Raw genomic sequence first — 19,525 nt, forward strand, 5'->3', positions numbered from 1 at the left:
CCCATTCGTGGACGAGCTCGGTAAAGCTAAACTCGAGAAATTGAAGCCTGAAGCAGTGCTGCACCCCTGGAAGCTAACCCAAACTACCTCCATGCTCCCCCGGGCCCCAAACCCCGGCACGAGATGTTACTTAGCTTCCAGGTGTGCAGCACTATCACCCTGTAGCGTAGACATCCCAAACTTCCTCCATGCTCACCCAGCACAAGATGGTACATAGCTTCCAAGCGTGAAGCACTGCTTCCACTGTGGTCAAGAGCTACGGAAAATTCTTTAAACAGCTTGTGGTAATCCTCCGTAGCCCCCTTATCAATATTCTCTGTAGGCTCTTACAGCATTTTCCGTAGGACCGCACAGTATTCTCCGTAAGACCTTACAGAATTCTCCGTAGGACTAAAAGTCTTCCAGGTCCTACGGAGAAGACTGTGGGGACTTACAGAGAATACTGTACGGCCCTACGGAGAATACTTTAAAAGCCTACGGAGAATATTGATAAGTGGGCTACGGAGAATCCTGGCAAAAAAATTAACAGAATTTTCCGTACCTTTTTGCCACAGTGTCAGGCTTCGATTACTCTGCAAACTGAAGTGTGTACATAGTACACTCTTATAAGAGCATGCTTCCAAGCACACTCTTATTTACAGCATCCTTGCTAGGCTCACGCTCAAATGGAGTATACACACTGGTAGCCAAGGAATGTGACGTCACGTTTGTTTTCACGTGAAAACGGCGATGTTAGTTTGAGCGTGACAAACGGTGAAAATTTACAGTCAAACGAATGTGACACACCGCACCGCTTTGTCACGTTACATACTTCGGGTGTGACACGCAATCAGCAGTCGGGCTGTCACATTAAAACGAATGTGACACATGGTACCCAAGTACACATGTCGTGTCACATCCAAACGAATGTGACACCCATGTACTGTCACGTTCGTTTGAATGTGACATGTTCACTTTGTCACGTTCGTTTGAATGTGACAGCCCGACAGCTGATTGCGTGTCACACCCGAAGTATGTAATGTGACAAAGCGGTGCGGTGTGTCACATTCGTTTGACTGTAAATTTTCACCTTTTGTCACGCTCAAACTAACATCGCCGTTTTCACGTGAAAACAAACGTGACGTCACATTCCTTGGCTACCAGTGTGTATACTCCATTTGAGCGTGAGCCTAGCAAGGATGCTGTAAATAAGAGTGTGCTTGTGAAGCATGCTCTTATAAGAGTGTACTATGTACTCACTTCAGTTTGCAGAGTAATCGAAGCCTGAAGCAGTGCTCCACGCCTGGTAGCTATGTTCCATCTTGTGCTGGGTGAGCATGGAGGAAGTTTGGGATGTCTACGCTACAGGGTGATAGTGCTGCACACCTGGAAGCTAAGTAACATCTCGTGCCGGGCTTGGTGCCGGGTGAGCATGGAGGTAGTTTGGGTTAGCTTCCAGGTGTGCAGCACTGCTTCAGGCTTCAATTTCTCGAGTTTAGCTTTACCGAGCTCGTCCACGAATGGGTCTCGGGCACAAACATCAAGGCGCTCCGGATGCAGCCGCACCTGCCCGTACTTGTCCGCTCTTGCCCGTACTTTCCCGCATGCGGGTTCGAGTCTCGACCCGCCGCGACCCGCTTTCGGATGATGCGCCCGTACCTGCCCGTGCTGAGCACGCACACGCCCGTGCTGTGCCCAGATTTGCTCAGGCTGTGCCCGTAACGGGCGCGAAATCTTTTTGTCTGGGGATAGGCCTGCTCGTCAGACCGGGCTGCGCTGCGTGGCTCCCACTGCCTACCTGGCAGGCGCTTTATCATGATTGAAGGTACCCGGTTTGTGGTTTGGCATTCCACGACGAAGGGCAGCACCTCCGCCAGTGCCAGGGTGTGTGGGGTGGCCCTAGCCACGCCGGCGCACCACTTCAGGGGGAAAATAGGGAAAAGGTGGTTTGCAGAGGCCCACGCGAATCGCTCGTTCTCCTAAACGAAGAATAATACTTTGGGGGTTTAGCTTTTTTTTTAGATGATAAATAAAGGTAGATTTTGGAATTTTTTGAGAGTTTTTAAAATATGGGTTTTTGAGATATCACACTTTAAAAGTTACACCTTTTTTGAAGTTTCAATTATTTTTTTCGAAGAAAACCCAAAAAAATATTTTCTTGTGTAGTTTTTTCTCCCCTTTCCAATGGTGGTCTCGGATTTGAGATACGACGAACGGTTGCCGAGATAATTGCATTTTAGTGCACCCATGTCGTCATGTATGTGAAAAACTTCATCAGGCCGTAGTTCGGAGCCCGGTGCAGATTTCGAAAAACTGAGTTGGGGTCTTCAAATGGTACCAAAAGGCCAACAATCGACCACTATGGCGATGGCCTCCGACGAGGTGTCGGTCCGAGCCCTGTCGAGTTGGCATGGAATGACCCAGCAGTGCTTTACTTCTCCGCGAAGGCTAGTGAGGAGGTTCCTGTCCGCGATGAAGCGTGGAACAAGCATGTTGCCTTCGTGGTTGCGCGATTGATAGTGCCTTGTGCGGCTCGCCCAGGGAACATTGCCAACCTGCAAGTGAACCACTTTCGGACTCTTCAGTTCGTTCAGAATGGCAACGCAGTATCGGTGTTCAGCCCTCACCAGCTGGTAGCCACTGCAAGCCGAGAAAACTATTAAGGAACTATCTAAAAAAAAAAGGTATCAATGAGTGAAAGTTCGTCCATGTGGACTAGTGGAGACGAAACTATAGACAAAGATGAGACCTGGATGTTGTCTGCGGAGGTGAAACTTTTGGAGAAGAAGTAGGAAGAGCTTCCTCCTTACTTCTTGGGTGGCAGGGCATTTGCCGAAAGAGAGATGTGAGTATTCTAGACATGGTACTGGTAAACAGAAACGAATGCCCCTCTTTTAATTATTTTCTCTTGTCACAGTATGGATCCCCGCAAGTATGAGGCTATGTTCGTACCTTGAAGAACAAGCTCCCCATTGAGAAAGAGTCTCAACGAAGCGGAAAAGCAGGAGTTGAAGAGAAACAACCAGTGAGAAAAACAGGAAAAGTAGCGATATACATAGGCAACTTTGGCCCGCCCCGTACATTTAGATATGTGCGAATCTGGCCTGTTTAACCCTAACGGTATTTGAACCTGAGTCTGGAGTCAAAATAGATGTTATTATCTTCATCAGCACCCTCAAAAACATCAGAAAACAATGCAAAAACTTGAATGAAAAGAATGTTTTAACTATACCCCACTGGGATTTGAACCCGCGTCCAAACTTCTCCGATTCGCTTGAAACTGGCACAGTTGGTTTTGTCTCGTCGCCCCGAGTATGCATCTGTAAGTGTGTACTTGGCCAATGCACTTGTTAATGTGTACTTGCTAGTATGCATTTGTATAGGTATACTCAGTAGACAGTTAGGTTTATAATGTAGATAGTAATTTGGATTCGTTCGGCTATCCCTGGCATACGAAAATGACCCTATTAAACAACAGTAAATCTGCGAATCAATATTGATCCTAGACATTAATGCACACCAATGTTCTGTTTCTCAGATCTTGAAGACGTCCAAACTCCCGACCAACTACCAACTTTACCACTTGATCGTGCAGGTCATGGCGGTAAGCAATTATCAGCGCAGGCTGGAAATTACGACCTGAGCTAGACGAAAGATGAAGAAGAATGGAAGAAGTTTCTTCACGAACATTGCCGCCGTCAGCTGATCGTCCCAAACAGAGACCGTCCGCCATGTGCGTGAAGATTCTTCTTACTTTCCTCTTTCTCTTTAAAATGGAAACTTTGGCTCAGCCTTGAGTGTTAACTGTACCTAGCAACCTGCAACTCGACAGGGCCCTACGTATTTTCTAAGTACGGGGCAGTGACATTTAGAAAACCTAAACTGGGACGGGCCAAATTTGCAGTGGCAGGAAACCACAATCCCTCGGGCCAACTGGCGTGTCGTGAAGTCGTATGAACCACTGGGGCGGGAGGACGCCGCAGTGCAAGTGGCAGAACTTGCTGGGCTTGCGGCCGTCTACGAATCGATGGGCAGGTCCGCCCAGATAAGGAGACACAACCTAATGAGAGCAAGTGCACCAAGTGCCACACGAATATGCCTCGCTGGAGATGTATTCCGAGCGGCTGCACACCGTACTGTCATCAATGTGCTCCTGCTGTCTTCGAAGGCCACCTGGTAGACATTTATAGTGTCCCCCTTGCACATAAGTGTCCCCTTGAACAACAATTTTATAGATGTTTTGCCTTTTCAGTTCACGTACTCGGCAATATTTGGAAATGATGCATGTAACAACCGCAGAAGTTTTAAGTTGTTGGTGCAAAAGTCTGTTCTGTCAGATCAGCAGGAACTAACTGTGCACAACGGCTCCCTGTGTGTGTGTGTGCGTGCGGAGTCTAGGGTTGCGGTCTTGGGGAGGGGGTTAAAAACTAATAATAAATGGTTAATGCGTTTGATTTGATAGTGTCTGCTGATCTCTGTGAGCTTATTTCAATAATCCTTTTTTGTTTGTTATAGATCGTCCGTAAAAGATGGTTCCCTCCCTGCAAGACTTGAGCGTGGCAGCATTGCCTAATAACGCGTTAAATTTTGGACTTCAAGGCCACGCCGGGCGCAATGTGGCGCGGCAGGCCAGACGAGTTGTGTATGACCGTGATGCTATTTTTCTGTCAAAAGACGAGCAAAGTGTTTCGCTAAGTTTGCACAATGTAGATGTTTTTATGGACTATCCTTGCAGTGTTGCCACCATCCACATCAGCGAATGGTGGAGGGAATTAGATGTAAGCGGGGAAGTGTTAAGAGAAATTATTCATAAGCTGCTGGATAAGGTACAGCCCCATTTTTTAATTTATGCTGGAGATAATCTTCCCTGGCAATATCCTAATTACGTAAGATTTAATTATAATCATAGCACGGTATTTTATGCTATAAAATGAACAAGGTAGGTTTACGCCAGACCGCGTCTTGTCGTAACAGGCTTCGCGATGTCTCGCTGCCTGTTCCTCCAATCCACGCCTGGCGTACCTACACCTTGGCCTGCGGCGCTAGCCTGCCGCTAGTGGGGCCCCGCCCCCCAGACCCCCCTCATTATAGATAGAGTTGCTTCATCTACAGATAACACGATCTTGACCCTTGGAACTTTTTAACTTGTTGAGGCTGGGGGGCTCCACCCCTCCCCCAGACCCCCTTTCTTCAAGACAGTAGTGGTCTGCCTGCGGAAAACTCGATTTTTCGCCGTTTTATACGTGTTTTCTGGCTATAAAAACTGAACCAGTTGAGCTAGGATGGTGAAATTTCGCGTGTGCCGAGCCCAAGGACATACCAAAAAAGTGTGCTAAATCTCACCGAGATCGGCCGAGCCGTTCAGGAGGAGTAGTGCGGACACACACACACGCACACACACACGCAGACAGGAAAAACTTTTCAACCCCACCTGAGTAACGGGCTTCTCTATCACTCAGCCAATAAGTGCTGTTAATTTACAGCCCTTTTTTTAACAGTGCAGCGGGCTCCAACAGCAGAAGAGGAAGCTGGTATGCGTGGGGTTGACGCCGCCCCCATCACAGGGGGCTATTGTTATGTGGTGGAAGGAGAGCGATATGGCCACAATGGCTTCGCGGTCAATGTGGAGAGAGGGGTCTGCCCCACATGTCAACCAAATTATTAACCTCATTTGCAGCTCAGTACATGGTAAAAAATTTTAGATAGATTATCAGTTATATTCATCAGTTGGAGACTAAATTAGTTTCTTGTCATTCCCTGTTCTAGTCGGGATTGTCTTCAACACCCATGTATTTGAAAACAAAACAAAACTCTCTTTCAACCTATGAAAATATTATATACTTCTCTAAATTGTTAGTTTATTAATGGAGATGTGATCAAACATGGGACTTTATTTCTGTCCCAATGAAGCGCTCAGTGTATTCTAAGTTGTTCTGGCGTAAGTGTCTGGTGTCAATGGTAAAAATAAGTTCTGTAAGACTGCTATGACAGGATGTGATGGTCATTGTTTTTAATACTGACCACTAAGAAACAAATGTGCCATAAGCTAAAGAAAATAACATCATTCTTAGATCTGTATTGTTGGCTAAGCGATAGCGAAGCCTGATACTCCAGTGGGGTTGAAAAGTTTTTCATGTCTGTGAAATGGCCCATCAGGATTACAAATACCTCTTCCAACCCCTTCGGACGCTTTTAGTCCCAGAACACCCCTTCATGTTCGTTTGGCTATCCCTGGCATACGTAAATGACCCTATTAAACAACAGTAGATCTGCGAAACAATATTGTTCCTAGACATTAATGCACACCAATGTTCTGTTTCTCAGATCTTGAAGACAGACAAACTCCTGATCAACTATCAACTTCGCGAACTCATCGTGGAGGTTATGGCGGTAAGCAATTATCAGTGCACGCTGGAAACTACGACTTGAGCTAGACGAAAGATGAAGAAGAATGGAAGACCGTCCGCCATGTGCGTGAAGATTCTCCTTCCTTTCTTTTTTCTCTTTAAAATGGAAACTTTGGCCCAGCCTTGAGTGTTAACTTCACCTAGCAACCTGCAACTCGACAGGGGTATCTTTCTTATTGGTATCTTTCATTGCTGGCTTTCTTGTCCATTAGGTCCCAAACCCTCGTCCCAAACGGTTGCCGAAAAAAATATACCGGCGATGCGCCTACTGTTTCGAAGTACAATCTTCTCAAGCCGGCATGTTCAAGCACCTCGAGTTAGAGCATCGACGGGGGGTTCGACGTGAGGGGACGGTGTCTGCCGCAAGGAGAGTTAACTCTCTCTTCAAGGCAGGAATAAGAATCCTGGACAAGGGAAGGGTCTCACGACATCTGCAACCTTACCGACTGCGACTCAATGGTAAAGTGCCAATTGTATTAAAGATAGTCAAAAGATCCCTTCTAGAAGCACTTGTAATGTTAGGAGATGAAAGGCGGCGGGATGACTCCAAAGAGATATTTGATATGTTCAAATGGTGTCTACGCTCCGCCTCGAGCAAGCTAAGAAACTGAAATTCCTTCATTGGGAGGTACAAGATCTGTAAATTTCTGTTTTGTGAATTTCTGTTTCTTTTGTTTGGGAACACTGTTAAAAAATATTTATAACATTTTCATAACATGTTATGGTACAGTTTTCACAACGGCTTTGTAACAATGTTATGAAATTTTTCGTAACACGCCTGTTATGAAAATATTGTGAATAGTCATAACAACGTTATAAAAAATCCCCGCGTGATTGGTATGAATCTTTCTAACGGTCTTATGAAGCTGTTATAACTTATCACAAGACTGTTATTGAAAGTCCTACCACAGTCATGAAATTGTAATAAGAATTTATTGCACAGGTATGGAAAAAAGAAAAGTCTCTTTATAAATCTGTGTTTATTATAAAAAGTAACTTACAAATAGAGAACATGTCAAAAACCTTCAAACTTAAAAACTGAGAGTCACTATTTGGTGTACCATCACGTCTTAAGTTTATCAAGAAAAGAAAAATAACAAACTTTGGACTAAAGCAGACGGTGTGCAATACTTTCACTTCTTAATATAAACAACACTATATAACGATCAACTTAAATGAAAACAAAAACCCAATGAAAGCAATCACAGAGTGAAAATTCACTTCACAGTTAAATCGTATCTATAATGTTACCTTTTTGTACTAAAACTTTTGAACATATTCAATTCAAAACTTAAACCTACTCATTCAGTGCTAAAAGTAACATTTTAAATTAAAAAAAAAACACGATGTAACAAGATCAACTAAAACCATGAAGATTTTGTGTTTTTTTTTCATTTAAACACTTTCATTTAAACACATTCACTTAAAAGAAACATGGCATTGCCTTTTACAATTCAAAACTACGCGCAACTTCAGTGCTGGACAGTTAAGTAACAAAATGAAGACACAGCCCATTCCTTTTTTTAAATCTCAATACTGGTAAAGGTACGCATAAGAATATCTTAGGAACAATACCCGTAATTTAAGTGATTTGGCACAGCACTTCATAATAATAAAAATAATAATAATAAAATAATACTAATAATAAAATAAAACCCGCATTTAACATGGCACGAGGTTAATCTACAAAAAAAAATCAGACTTATGCTTCACAGATAAGATATCACCTCTATCCTAAGTGACCATCAACATCCTCCTCATGTTGGGTCCACACAGAGGTAAACAGCGCTAGGTTCTCGGCAAGCTTAACCACTTTGCTGCTAGCCGTGCTAACATAGCGCTTCGTATTAATGCGCCTGTCGCCTGTAGCTGGGTTGATGCCCATAAAATACCTGTTGATATAAAATTATTTATTACATTAAATTGTTTATTACATCCCAAAATTAATACAATACTGAAATGACGAATGCAGGTTTACCTTTGGATAAACTCCAAGGTGTGCTCCAGCTCCTTCGTGTAGCAGAAGTTAAATACGAAGAATGCCATGAACCAAATATGCACAGCTTCAGAAAACTTGGTGGCTGAAATCTGGACATTGTTGAAAATGAAGACGCTGCAAGTAGCAGTGTCATCAAAAATGCCATCACCTGAGAACAAATTACATAGAAGTTTAAGATATGACATGGAAGCTAATATTTAATTTGGTTGGCGTGCTTTTCAAAATTGAAGTACCTTGCACCAGAATCATTGGGTTGCCATTAGAAACCTCCAGTGCAGATTTAACTTCTTCTGAAGATGCCAAGACCTGAAAGATTCATATCAAGTTAAGCATTGCAGAGTCAGATTTCATTGAATTGTTCAACTGTTATAATTATCTTACCGGTACTGTTGCAACCATTGTCTGGAAGTCCTCAGTCATATATGCACACAACAATGGAAAGACAGCAGCGCACTGGGAGGTGCGACGCATTCCACCAGTGGATGCCGCATCCATGTCAGACAGCAACTTAAGCATTTTAGGCGCCTGGGCTGACAGCTTGGATCTTGCACCCTTTGTTAAAGCTCCCTGGTCAGCCCAAAAGGTCCTCATGTACTTAATGATATCTGGGGTTTTCGCCCCCAGTGTATCGTGAAAGTGGGTGACTGTGACCCCTGTGAGTAGCTCCCCGTGAATAAGGAGATACTTCCCTAAATCAGAAAAATATAAATTTACTATCGACACTTAAACAAATATTATTTCAGTTAGAAATGGACTCACCATTTTTAAAAATTGGCCAGGCGCCAATAAAATCTGTCTCTAATGCAGAGAATGGTCTGGTACCCAACATTTCATGCCTCTGGGTTGGGAAGCTATCACGGAAGGCTACTTCTGCTGCCCGGCCCCAGTCCTGTTGCTCATGCAGCGTTTTGAGGAGTTTTTTCTTTTCAAGTTGGCTCTCTACCGTCTCCCCTGATGGAAGGGCCGGTGCGTAGCTCAAGCAGCCGTAATTCTTGCCTAGACATTTAATCTTAGCACTGTTGGCACCCTCAGTGTTATCACGTGGTGCCTTCTTCCTTTTCGCATCTTCGGGTTTCTTGTACTGCAGCGACTGATATATCTTGGAGAGAAACCATTCCTCCCCGTTGCTCATGAGTTCACCTCCTACGTATTGAGCAAAGACTTGACTGTAGATGCCGTCATTTGAGTTCAACACCATCCCTCCATAAAATTTGGCTATATTTCTGCTATAGTCATTGGGGCACTTATGCAGGATGTGCCGCACTACCTCTGCACTAATAGCCTTCGCAGCTTTGTCTTTTGCTTTGACAAGACTCATGGATGATGATGATGATGCACCATCTATGAGGTCTTTCAGCTCCTTCAAGGTTGCTGTAATGATGTCCATGGGCATGACTGGGTACGCACTTCTGATGTTGCACCTGTCACCTGCAAAATAAAAGAAATCAAGTTAGCCATTCATGCAGTTAGATGTGTAGCCTGAAGCATCAATATCTTGGTTGAAGTAATATTTCACAAAAGCATCAAAGAAATGTTCAATTGGTGACTTCTGTAACAACTTTTGTCATCACCAGTTTCCACTATCCAATAAGCTACCTAATTAGAACTCGCACACACATGAAACGACTCAGAAAGTAATTTAGACTTAAACTCTTAGTTTAAATCAACGTCTCACTTGCAAATATGTCTAGACCACTTAAAAACCAAACTAGGAAAGCACTCATGAGATAAATCTTATTTTTATTGCTGTCATATGAATGTTTCTTTATATAATACATACTTTTGATGCTTTTGCTCTGGTTTCATGAAGAAAGTCTCTATGAGACAAATGATCGGTGCACATGCGCAAACCTGTAGGTCTTGAAGTGGGAGTTTGAGGCTCCACACTGCGCTCTGTATTCTCCGGCACTGGAGTCAATGGGGAGCGAGGAGTAGTATGCCCTTCAGATACACAGAAAGGTAGGGAAAATTAATAAACACACACACACACACTAAGCAATTTACTTCACAGAAGGTTCACCTCAAAAACACAAACTCACACACCTGAGAGGTAAATGTGTTTCTGGCCATCAGGTGCCATGAAAAAGGCAATCTTTTGGCCCATAGATTTTGCATCGCTGATCAATGCTTTAAAAATATCATCAACACACACTTCCACACCAGCGTCAAAGCCAGACGAGTCCAGGTACAGCTGTTACAAAAAAAAGCAGGTAGTACATACATTTGTTGTTTGCAGGTTTGGATCATACTGTTCGGATACCTTGCAATCCTCGGTGACTTTCAATGCTTCCTGAGCTGCTTTGATCACATCCTGAATCGTGTCGCCCATAACATAGGTACCTCCTCTACGATCCCACGCAGTCACAAACACAAGCAACGGCATAGTTCCTGAGGCCAAGGTTAAATAATGTCAGTAACAAGTGCATTTAGCACCTGTTTCATGGAAAGGCCAAGAGCAAGGTTAGAATGGTCAAGGCTGGTGAAAGAAGCTTGGATTCGAGGCTGAGAACACGTTAAAATTACACAGACTTTAGAATTCTGAATGCCCTGAGCCAAGCCTGTAATGAAGATAATCCTAATACGCTCACAGCTCTCTTACCTAGATAATATGAAAGAAACAAGATCCAAGGCAGACTCCAAGGATGAACAAAGCTGGCTGGGTGCGATTATGCTGAATGATTCCGAGAGCAGATGTCCATACTCCTGGTACTTTCGTGTATTCCAATCACAGCTCGACAGTTCACATTCCGGAGGACACACGACCTAAGCCACAAATAACATTAAATATTATAAAATCGTGAAAAAGCAACTCTCCGGCTTTGGCGCCAAACCAAACAATGCACTATGGGTGATGAGTCATTCCTAGTGGCAACTGGCAGCAGCAACAGGTGTCCCACTCAGCCAGGGTTCGGTGCACGAGATTCGTTGTTAATCGAAAATATGTCACTCCTCTTTCGTCCATATCATACAAAAAACGAAGGATACAGCATATATCGGTCAACAACGGAATAATCGGTACGACATTTACCTTGTTTAACCTTGGTGTGACTTGTGTCTGACCAGGTTTGACCGCGGCGCGTGTAGGTTAGGAGCGTACCCATTGGCCGCCGTTGTTTACTGCTTCTGCTGTCTGCTGTTTTGTTTGTGTACATTCGTCTCTTTCGTCCGCTCTAAATCAAATTACTTGCCCTATTGAAATGACACAAAACCAAGACAGGCCGAAAGCTGGGAGCCTTTGGTGCGGCTGCACGAATGAAGATAAGGAGGAAGAAAACTTGCTGGTAATTGTGCTTTACTTGCTTGTTGTTGTGACGCAATAGGCTGTCAGGGGTCAGTGTTCACATTTCTTTTCTAGATCTTGGACTCCCTTGCTTCTAGAGGCGTTCCCCTCATACCCGTGCAAGTTTCGCACTTCCGCTGTAAAGATTTACACGGCTGGGCCATGACTGCCTACGTCAAAAGTGGCTACCCGTGCGCCACCGATGAGCAGGCAACCCGACCCTATGTTGCATGCAAGGATGATAACAAGGTCTACCAGTGGGCATCCGTAAGAACAATAAAAGACTCAATGTACTCTACTTGGTGCCCTTGCTGCTTAATTACAATGACGTATCCTTTACAGTTCATGACCCCGGTATCTGCAGAGCTGCAAGGAGTGGGAACGAGAAAGGCAACACCGTCAATCAAAATGCAAGGATTGCAACTTGTGAACACCCGAGCAGAGAGTGCTGAGCTCGTCGCACAGGGCCACACACTCAAGAAAATTGGGAGGCACACTTTCTTGCAACTGGGCGAGCCAAGGCACTATCCATTTGTAGTGTACTGGACAAAATGCAGCAAGTGCTTAAGGTAATAAGTGCATTCTGACACTACAATATCTTAATTGTGATTTTATTTTTAATGTTAAAAGTTCCTCTTTGACTGAAAAGTTTTTCTTAGATTAAGGTGCTTATGCACAAATTTGACTCCACTTCCATAAAATGTGTAGCTTTTTATTTGTGGTTGTCCCTTGTTGCCTTCGTCTGAGTCACAAAACACATCAAACCGCAACAGTCGCATTGTATAAGTTAACCCACATAGTGCAGGCGAAAAAATCTGTTCACTGTCACACCAACAATTAAGTAAGCTTTCCCTTTTCCCTCGCTCTGCTTTCAGAAAGAAGCGAAAGTCCACTCTGTGATTGTGCACGAGCCTTATCAGAAGGTCAATCCATATTGCCGACAAATTGACAGATGTAAGATTTAAGTCAAATTACTGAAAATAATACCTGAACAGTTTATCGCCCTCTTAATGGTTTTTATTACTTTACAGGTCACTTTTCATTTGCAGACATTTGTGCCTTCCTTTTTTTAAATTGTTGTAACTTCACTGCTTCTTTGAAAAGGGGGCGTGAGGTACTTAAATAATAAAAAATATGGTACTTTCGGTTGATTATAATAAACAGACAAAATCAAAGAACCTAATACATTTTAGAACATACTTATTAGGTTGCACTTGTGTGTACCCTTTGCTGAAGTTTGGTCTTGAATATAGAACATAAAAAATGTAGGAGATCCATAATTACCGGTACACACCAAGATTTTCCAAGAAGCTTCCTTCTATCTGTTACAGAAAGATTAGGTCCGTCAGTGTAATGTGGAGGAAAACCAAACAACTCTTCTTGTTCTGTAATATACAGATGTGACGGAATGCCCTCCTCTGTTACTGGAAGACATTGTTGTTTCCCTGTTAATGTAAAGATAGGAAAACATTAGTTTAATAGTTAATCGGTTTCAAGCTTACATGACCACTTAAGTATCCTACCACTTCTCTGAGAATGGGAGTTTGTTGTTATAGTAGGCAAGTGATGAATAGTTGCTTCTCTTTACGGCTTTAGGAAATACTGTAGGTCTATGCCGTCACTGTAGCTTTCTGCAATGCTTTGTGGTGGGAAATTTCCCCAAAAAAGCCGCCTTCTTTTCATACCTACATATTGAGAAGCACACCGGACTACAGATGAGCACTGCAAAACCCTACAGTAGGTGGAGAAAAGAAAAACAAAGGCTAAGTAGCAGATATTTAAACATTCATTTGTTTAGTTTGGTCAGTGGAATAATGGGATGAGTCAAATGAGATCGATGAAGTATAAAACATAGATAATGTTGACCCCACATAGAAGCATTAATATGTACCTCGATATTTGTTCTTTGGTTTGTAATTCCATAGAGGAGGTATTTTCAAAGAGCCAGTAAAACTGATGACCCTTTTCTTTTGCTGATTTGGTCAGATATTGTAGAATTCGATGATATTCAAAAAAGAGGTGACCTGAGGAAGAAGGGTCTGGAACAGAAAGAGTAACTGTTTGAGTCCGACACATAATGAAGCATAGCATTACACATAAAATAATAGAGTTGGTACCATTAAGGCCTTTGCGTGCCGGATTCACTAAACTGAGCTCAGAACAAGGACTGCCACCACACAACAAATTCACGACTCCAAGAGAGGCTAGTTTCTCTTCAGTCAGGGTTTGGACGGGTCCCACCATTCGTATTCTGTCATGATAGTGGAACCGTAATAATCTTATGGCTTTCTCATCAATCTCAGACGAATAATATGCTTCAACCTCAAGGTTCAACTTGTCTAAAGCAACCAAAGCACTTCCTATACCATCGAAGAGGGAAAGTACCCTGATGGCAGTATAGGGTGGGGTTCCAAAACCACAAAAATCCTCGGTGGAACAGTCTTCATCGGCCTTAACCTAAGCAAGGGAACGGCCAATGTTACACCTGAATGCGCAGGTTAGGTTACAATGTCAGGGTAAAACATCACATACTAATCCTTTGTAGGGCTTGCAACCTTTCTTGGGTTTTGAAAAATGCTTCCTGTATCCCCTTTTCCTCTTTGTACTTTCTTTCTCCTCCCATGGCACCGTAATGTTACTGCTTTGTTGCTATATAGGAGCCACATCCAAAGTGACTACACAGGAACACTACAAGACTGCAGTCACACGTTGTACTGTACAAGTATTGGTTTCTACAAAAGAGGACAGCACAGAAATAAATGCCATGGACCACACAAGAGAACCAAATAAAATGCCTGTTTTTTATTTATCTTGCTAAAAGTGATGAGCTCAGTGCTTCTACCAACTGACAGTACAAGTACTGCACTTGATAATAATTAGCTGGTTGAAGTATAGCTTTAAACGTTCAGCGGATCACGGCGTGTGGTACACTGATTTTCAATGCATAGGTTCCAAAAAATGACGAAGTGAAATTGGTCCATAAATGTGGAGTAACTGCAGTCTTGCCTTCCCTGAGCATAGGTTCCCCCTACTTCCCCTGTGATGGGTGTGAAGAGAGAAAGGGTCTTCTATTAAAAGGCACTGCTACTTGGATGGTTTTATTGTTCCACAATTCGGTCCACAATTCTTTGCAATCAGAACACCTTCTTGAGGTACTTGCGTCGTTGTGAGGCGGTCATCGTTCTAAACGGTGTGGGGGTGGAAGGGAGGGCGTGGAGACACAATCCTGCATCCATTTGGGCAATTTCCGTGGCTTGGCCGGGATGAAATCAGTTTCCAAAGCGTGATCCGCACAGAAGGACTTGACGGCAGAAGGCCAAAATGGACACAGAGGATCACCACAACACTTGAAATTTAGCACTGCAAGCAAAGAAAGGAAATTAATGTACAGTCCCATGAGTGTAATCATGCAGTACTTGGAATCGGGCTTACAGCACACTATGAGGAGTTCGATACTAGTTGGTCTGAAAAACTTCAAAACCAAAAGTTCATCAGTCGTCACATTATTCCACACTCCGGACTGCTGTGCGTGCAATGTCTTTTGCCGAAGCAGGTGCAAGAAAAAATTTGGAACCTATAATTCAAAAATACATAGACATACAATAAATAGACATAATATAAATATTAAATGGAAAGAACATGAACTTTAACCTTCAAACTTACATTGTGTGGGGGAACTTGGCTTAAGACACTTTGGGAGTCACTTGCCTGTGTCTCCACCGCAAAGAAACCTTCTTGTTTAATTGGAGAGAGAGAGACATTGTGATCCATTTTCCTAAGTATGGAACAAAAAGGAAGCAAAGCAGATGCACAAAAAGCCACAAATACAGGAGTGGAGTGGAAATAACAATAGCAGTTTGAACAAGCTAGGGCCCGTCCTTCCGTCGAACCGAGTTGCCGGCGCAGCGAAGCGGAGCTGGCCGGCCCAGCTTGGCCTGCCGGCGGCCTTTTCTCGGGCCTTCGGCCCTCGCATCAGACCCAACTTGGCCAGTCGAAGGCCCGGGCCTTCGGCCCGCTCGCATCACACACACCGTGGGCGGGTAAAGCAAAGTTATCGATGTACCATCGTGACTTAGGCCCGCCCTTCTATTCACAATATGCAATAGTCCTTACACTTTTTACTCCAACTGTCCTAAGAATATGCCCATTTCATTTGTCTCTTCGCCCTCATTCCGAAAATACCCATATTTGCCATGCTACTGCAACTCCTTGCAATAGAGGCACAGCAGGAGAACAAAACGAGTCCGTCGCACTTTTTCCCATAACTCATGAAGGCGGGCTCCTGGACCCCCCTTCCGACCCCTCGTTGAAGAGGTCTTGCCAAGACCTATCGAAAACTTAAGTAAAAATTTTTAGTCGGTCGACCCCCTTTTTTCAAGATCCTGATGTGACTAATAGACGAAGTCGGGCTCCTGGACCCCCTTTCCGACCCCTCGTTGAAAAGGTCTTGCTGAGACCAATCGAAATCTGCAATAAATTTTTTTAGTCAGTCGACCCCCTTTTTTGAAGATCCTGATCTGGCCAACCTGTAAAAGCGGCCGATGAGGTCGGGACCAGGTCCATTCATCTTGTCTCGTCGCCCCGATTCCAAAAATACCCCTATGTGCCCTGCTAGCACCAATAATGGCGGAAATCCCCCTCCCGCTCATGTAAACCATGATCCACCTGCAGCAGCCCTTGTGCGACCCGGACGGAATTTGCACCACTGGATTATTTGTTTGGACGGTACTCCTGAAGTACCCTCCAAATCTGGTTACTCTAGCTCAACTCCTTCCTTGTACACAGACGCCAACAACAACAACAACAACAACAACAACACACAGACACAAAGGCAAATGCATAGGCCCTCCCCCTATTTTTTGAATAGAAGGGCGGGCCAAAAATAATAGACAATAACAAATTGCACGCAGTATGAAAAATATGTACATGAATAACTTAAAAACAATTATATTTGAAACATTGAAAACACAATGAACTACAAGCAACATGGTTGTCAAAGTCATGGTTATAGAAACCAATGCAATCTATCCACTACTCTTGTACTGAAACTAGTATTTTATTTACACACAATAATAATAAGATGCACCTTAAGTGACATGTTTGTCAAATAAGTTTGCTTCAGAAACCAATGCATATTTCAACTTAACCCACAGCTTCGTCTGGTACTTGTAAGCACGCATAGGAAAGGGACTTGCAAGATCATCGTAAGCAATGCAACAATACTCCACTAAGTTGCCAATTTCATGCATTCTTACATCATGATTATATTCAGATTCAAGCACCTCAACAAGAAAGTATATTTTAAAAGTTTGGCATGTTGTGACGAATGTTATGAAAATGTTATAAAATATCGACTGTTGTGAAATTTAGTATCGATGTTGTGAAATTTCACAGCAAATAAGTTATAAAATTTCATATCCGTTTTTACAGTGAAAGTGCCAATTGTTTGAAAGTCAAACGATCCCTTCTAGAAGCACTTGTACCGTAAACCGGGGTAACTTGAGACAGCAAGGGTAACTTGAGACACTTCTGCTTTTTCACCTTTTTGGAGCTGCCACCTGGCTCGGCACATTCGGAGGTCAAAACTGCCCTAGAACTTTCTTTTATACTTGTTTGTAAAGACGACTAAGCGTGTGAACGGCGGGTTAGGACCAAGCTGGTCAGAACTATAACGATTTTTCAATTTTAGTAAATTTAACAATTTTAGAGAAGTGTTACAAGTCTCCCTTGGTACTCGAAACACGTCTTGCTGAGACCCAAATCACTGTAGTACCTTTCAACCCTATTATTTCAACATTCTAAATGCAGCATTGGTTTTGAGGAAAACCCATCATTCATCGGGTAATACTGACTTTTATAGAAAATGGTAACTGTGCGGGGTAACTTGAGACACCAAATTTCATTGAATTTGACGGAAGTTGAGTAGCGTAACTTGACACTGGCACCTCCTTGTACTACAGGGTTGTTTAAAGTAACGGACCTCTCCGTTCTACGATCAAAACTAAGCCGCATTTGATCGGGAATCACATTTTTAGACAGTGTTAAGGGTCCCGAGTGGATATGCAGCTTAAAGTTGGAGTGTTTTCTCAACTACACACGGACCAGATGAGATATAATAAATCTTGAGATCTCAAAAGATGGGGAATTTAATTACCTTTCCAAAAAGCTAAATGTCATTGAAATTGGACAACTTATAGCCCAAGAACCGTCGATTTTTTGAAGAAAAACAACTGTAAAAATAGTTTAAGGATTTTGAGTTAATTTTAAAAATTGACTAAGACTATATACCTTTGCAGGAATGGACTTGTGTACGTAGAAATAAAGAAAAATGTCTTAACAGGTGTCAGGGTTGGATAATGAGAGAATCGCTGTACTTAGTTGACAGAGATGGATGTGAAATAGGAGAATCGTTGCGCTTCTGAAGTGCCGTTATCCCTCAAATTACCAAACGTAACCTTGATGAAAAAATCTTAATATAAGGATCAAAAATCTTCTAATATATTCCACAAGTAGTACTTTTCATTGAAAATGAGTTAAATGTCTCAGAAAGTCAGTATGGACTGGCAAAAAACCCACTTCCGTGAAAAAGCAAAGTAAAAACTAGGTGTGTCTCAAGTTACCCCAAATGACGGGGTAACTTGAGACAACTTTAGAGGCCCATTATTCTCATTTTAGGAGACCCCCAAAAAATTCGTGGGGTCCAAACCGAATGTAATCATGTGAAATAAAACATACTTGGGATGATTCGGGCTCGTGAGAGAAGTTTCGTGGACACACGGTCCAAAAAACGTGAAATATTGTCTCAAGTTACCCCGGTTTACGGTAATGTTAGGAGATGAAAAGCGTCGGGATGACTCCAAAGAGATATTTAATGAATATGTACAAATGGTGTCTACGCTCCGCCTCGAGCAAGATGGTTGTTTTGTAAATAAACTTAGATACAAAGTTGACAGCCTCCAATTTTCTTCTCCAGCCTTCAAACCAATAGGGCGAAAACACACGCAAGGCACGGCACAGCAGGGCACTGCATACACGGGGCGTAAGACACTTGTCATACTGACCTTATCATAAAGTCAGACTCAATCTGCAAGGCTCATTTTGATCAGACAAGGCTAGGGCGCGACTCTGGGCCATGCCCTAGAGCGTGGGATGCGCGGCGCGCGGAGCGTGGAGTAGCGACGGGGCTCGGTATCAAAATGATATCAGAATGATAGTCGCGGATGCGTTAGGCCGCGAGTGTCCGCGACGTGAGTCGCGTTTCGCGGCGTGGAGTATCGATGCTGCAGGTATCAACAAGCTAGGGCCCGCCCTTCCGTCGAACCGAGTTGCCAGCTCCGCTTCGCTGCGCCGGCAACTCGGTTCGACAGGGGGCCGGCCCAGCTTGGCCTGCCGGCGGCCTTTTCTCGGGCCTTCGGCCCTGGCATCAGACCCAACTTGGCCAGTCGAAGGCCCGGGCCTTCGGCCCGTTCGCATCACACACACCGTGAGCGGGTAAAGCAAAGTTATCGATGTACCATCGTGACTTAAGCCCGCCCTTCTATTCACAATATGCAATAGTCCTTACACTTTTTACTCCAACTGTCCTTAGAATATGCCCATTTCATTTGTCTCTTCGCCCTCATTCCGAAAATACCCATATTTGCCATGCTACTGCAACTCCTTGCAATAGAGGCACAGCAGGAGCGCAAAACGAGTCCGTCGCACTTTTTCCCATAACTCATGAAGGCGGGCTCCTGGACCCCCCTTCCGACCCCTCGTTGAAGAGGTCTTGCCAAGACCTATCGAAAACTAAGTAAAAATTTTCAGTCGGTCGACCCCCTTTTTTGAAGATCCTGATGTGACTAATAGACGAAGTCGGGC

The 19,525-nt window shown here is 43.6% G+C and overlaps 1 protein-coding gene across 1 annotated transcript; it reads right to left on the minus strand.

The window, feature by feature from the left end:
* Positions 1-14,840: 14,840 nt before the first annotated feature.
* LOC117647847 lies at positions 14,841-15,436 on the minus strand. Its single transcript, XM_034389819.1, has 3 exons — positions 15,329-15,436; positions 15,098-15,239; positions 14,841-15,025 (listed from the first exon to the last, which is right to left on the minus strand). Exons 1-3 carry the CDS (start codon positions 15,434-15,436, stop codon positions 14,841-14,843), a joined length of 435 nt encoding a protein of 144 aa, XP_034245710.1.
* Positions 15,437-19,525: the final 4,089 nt, after the last annotated feature.

Source organism: Thrips palmi, unplaced genomic scaffold (genome assembly GCF_012932325.1).
Source record: "Thrips palmi isolate BJ-2018 unplaced genomic scaffold, TpBJ-2018v1 HiC_scaffold_3, whole genome shotgun sequence".
Lineage (NCBI taxonomy): Eukaryota > Metazoa > Arthropoda > Insecta > Thysanoptera > Thripidae > Thrips > Thrips palmi.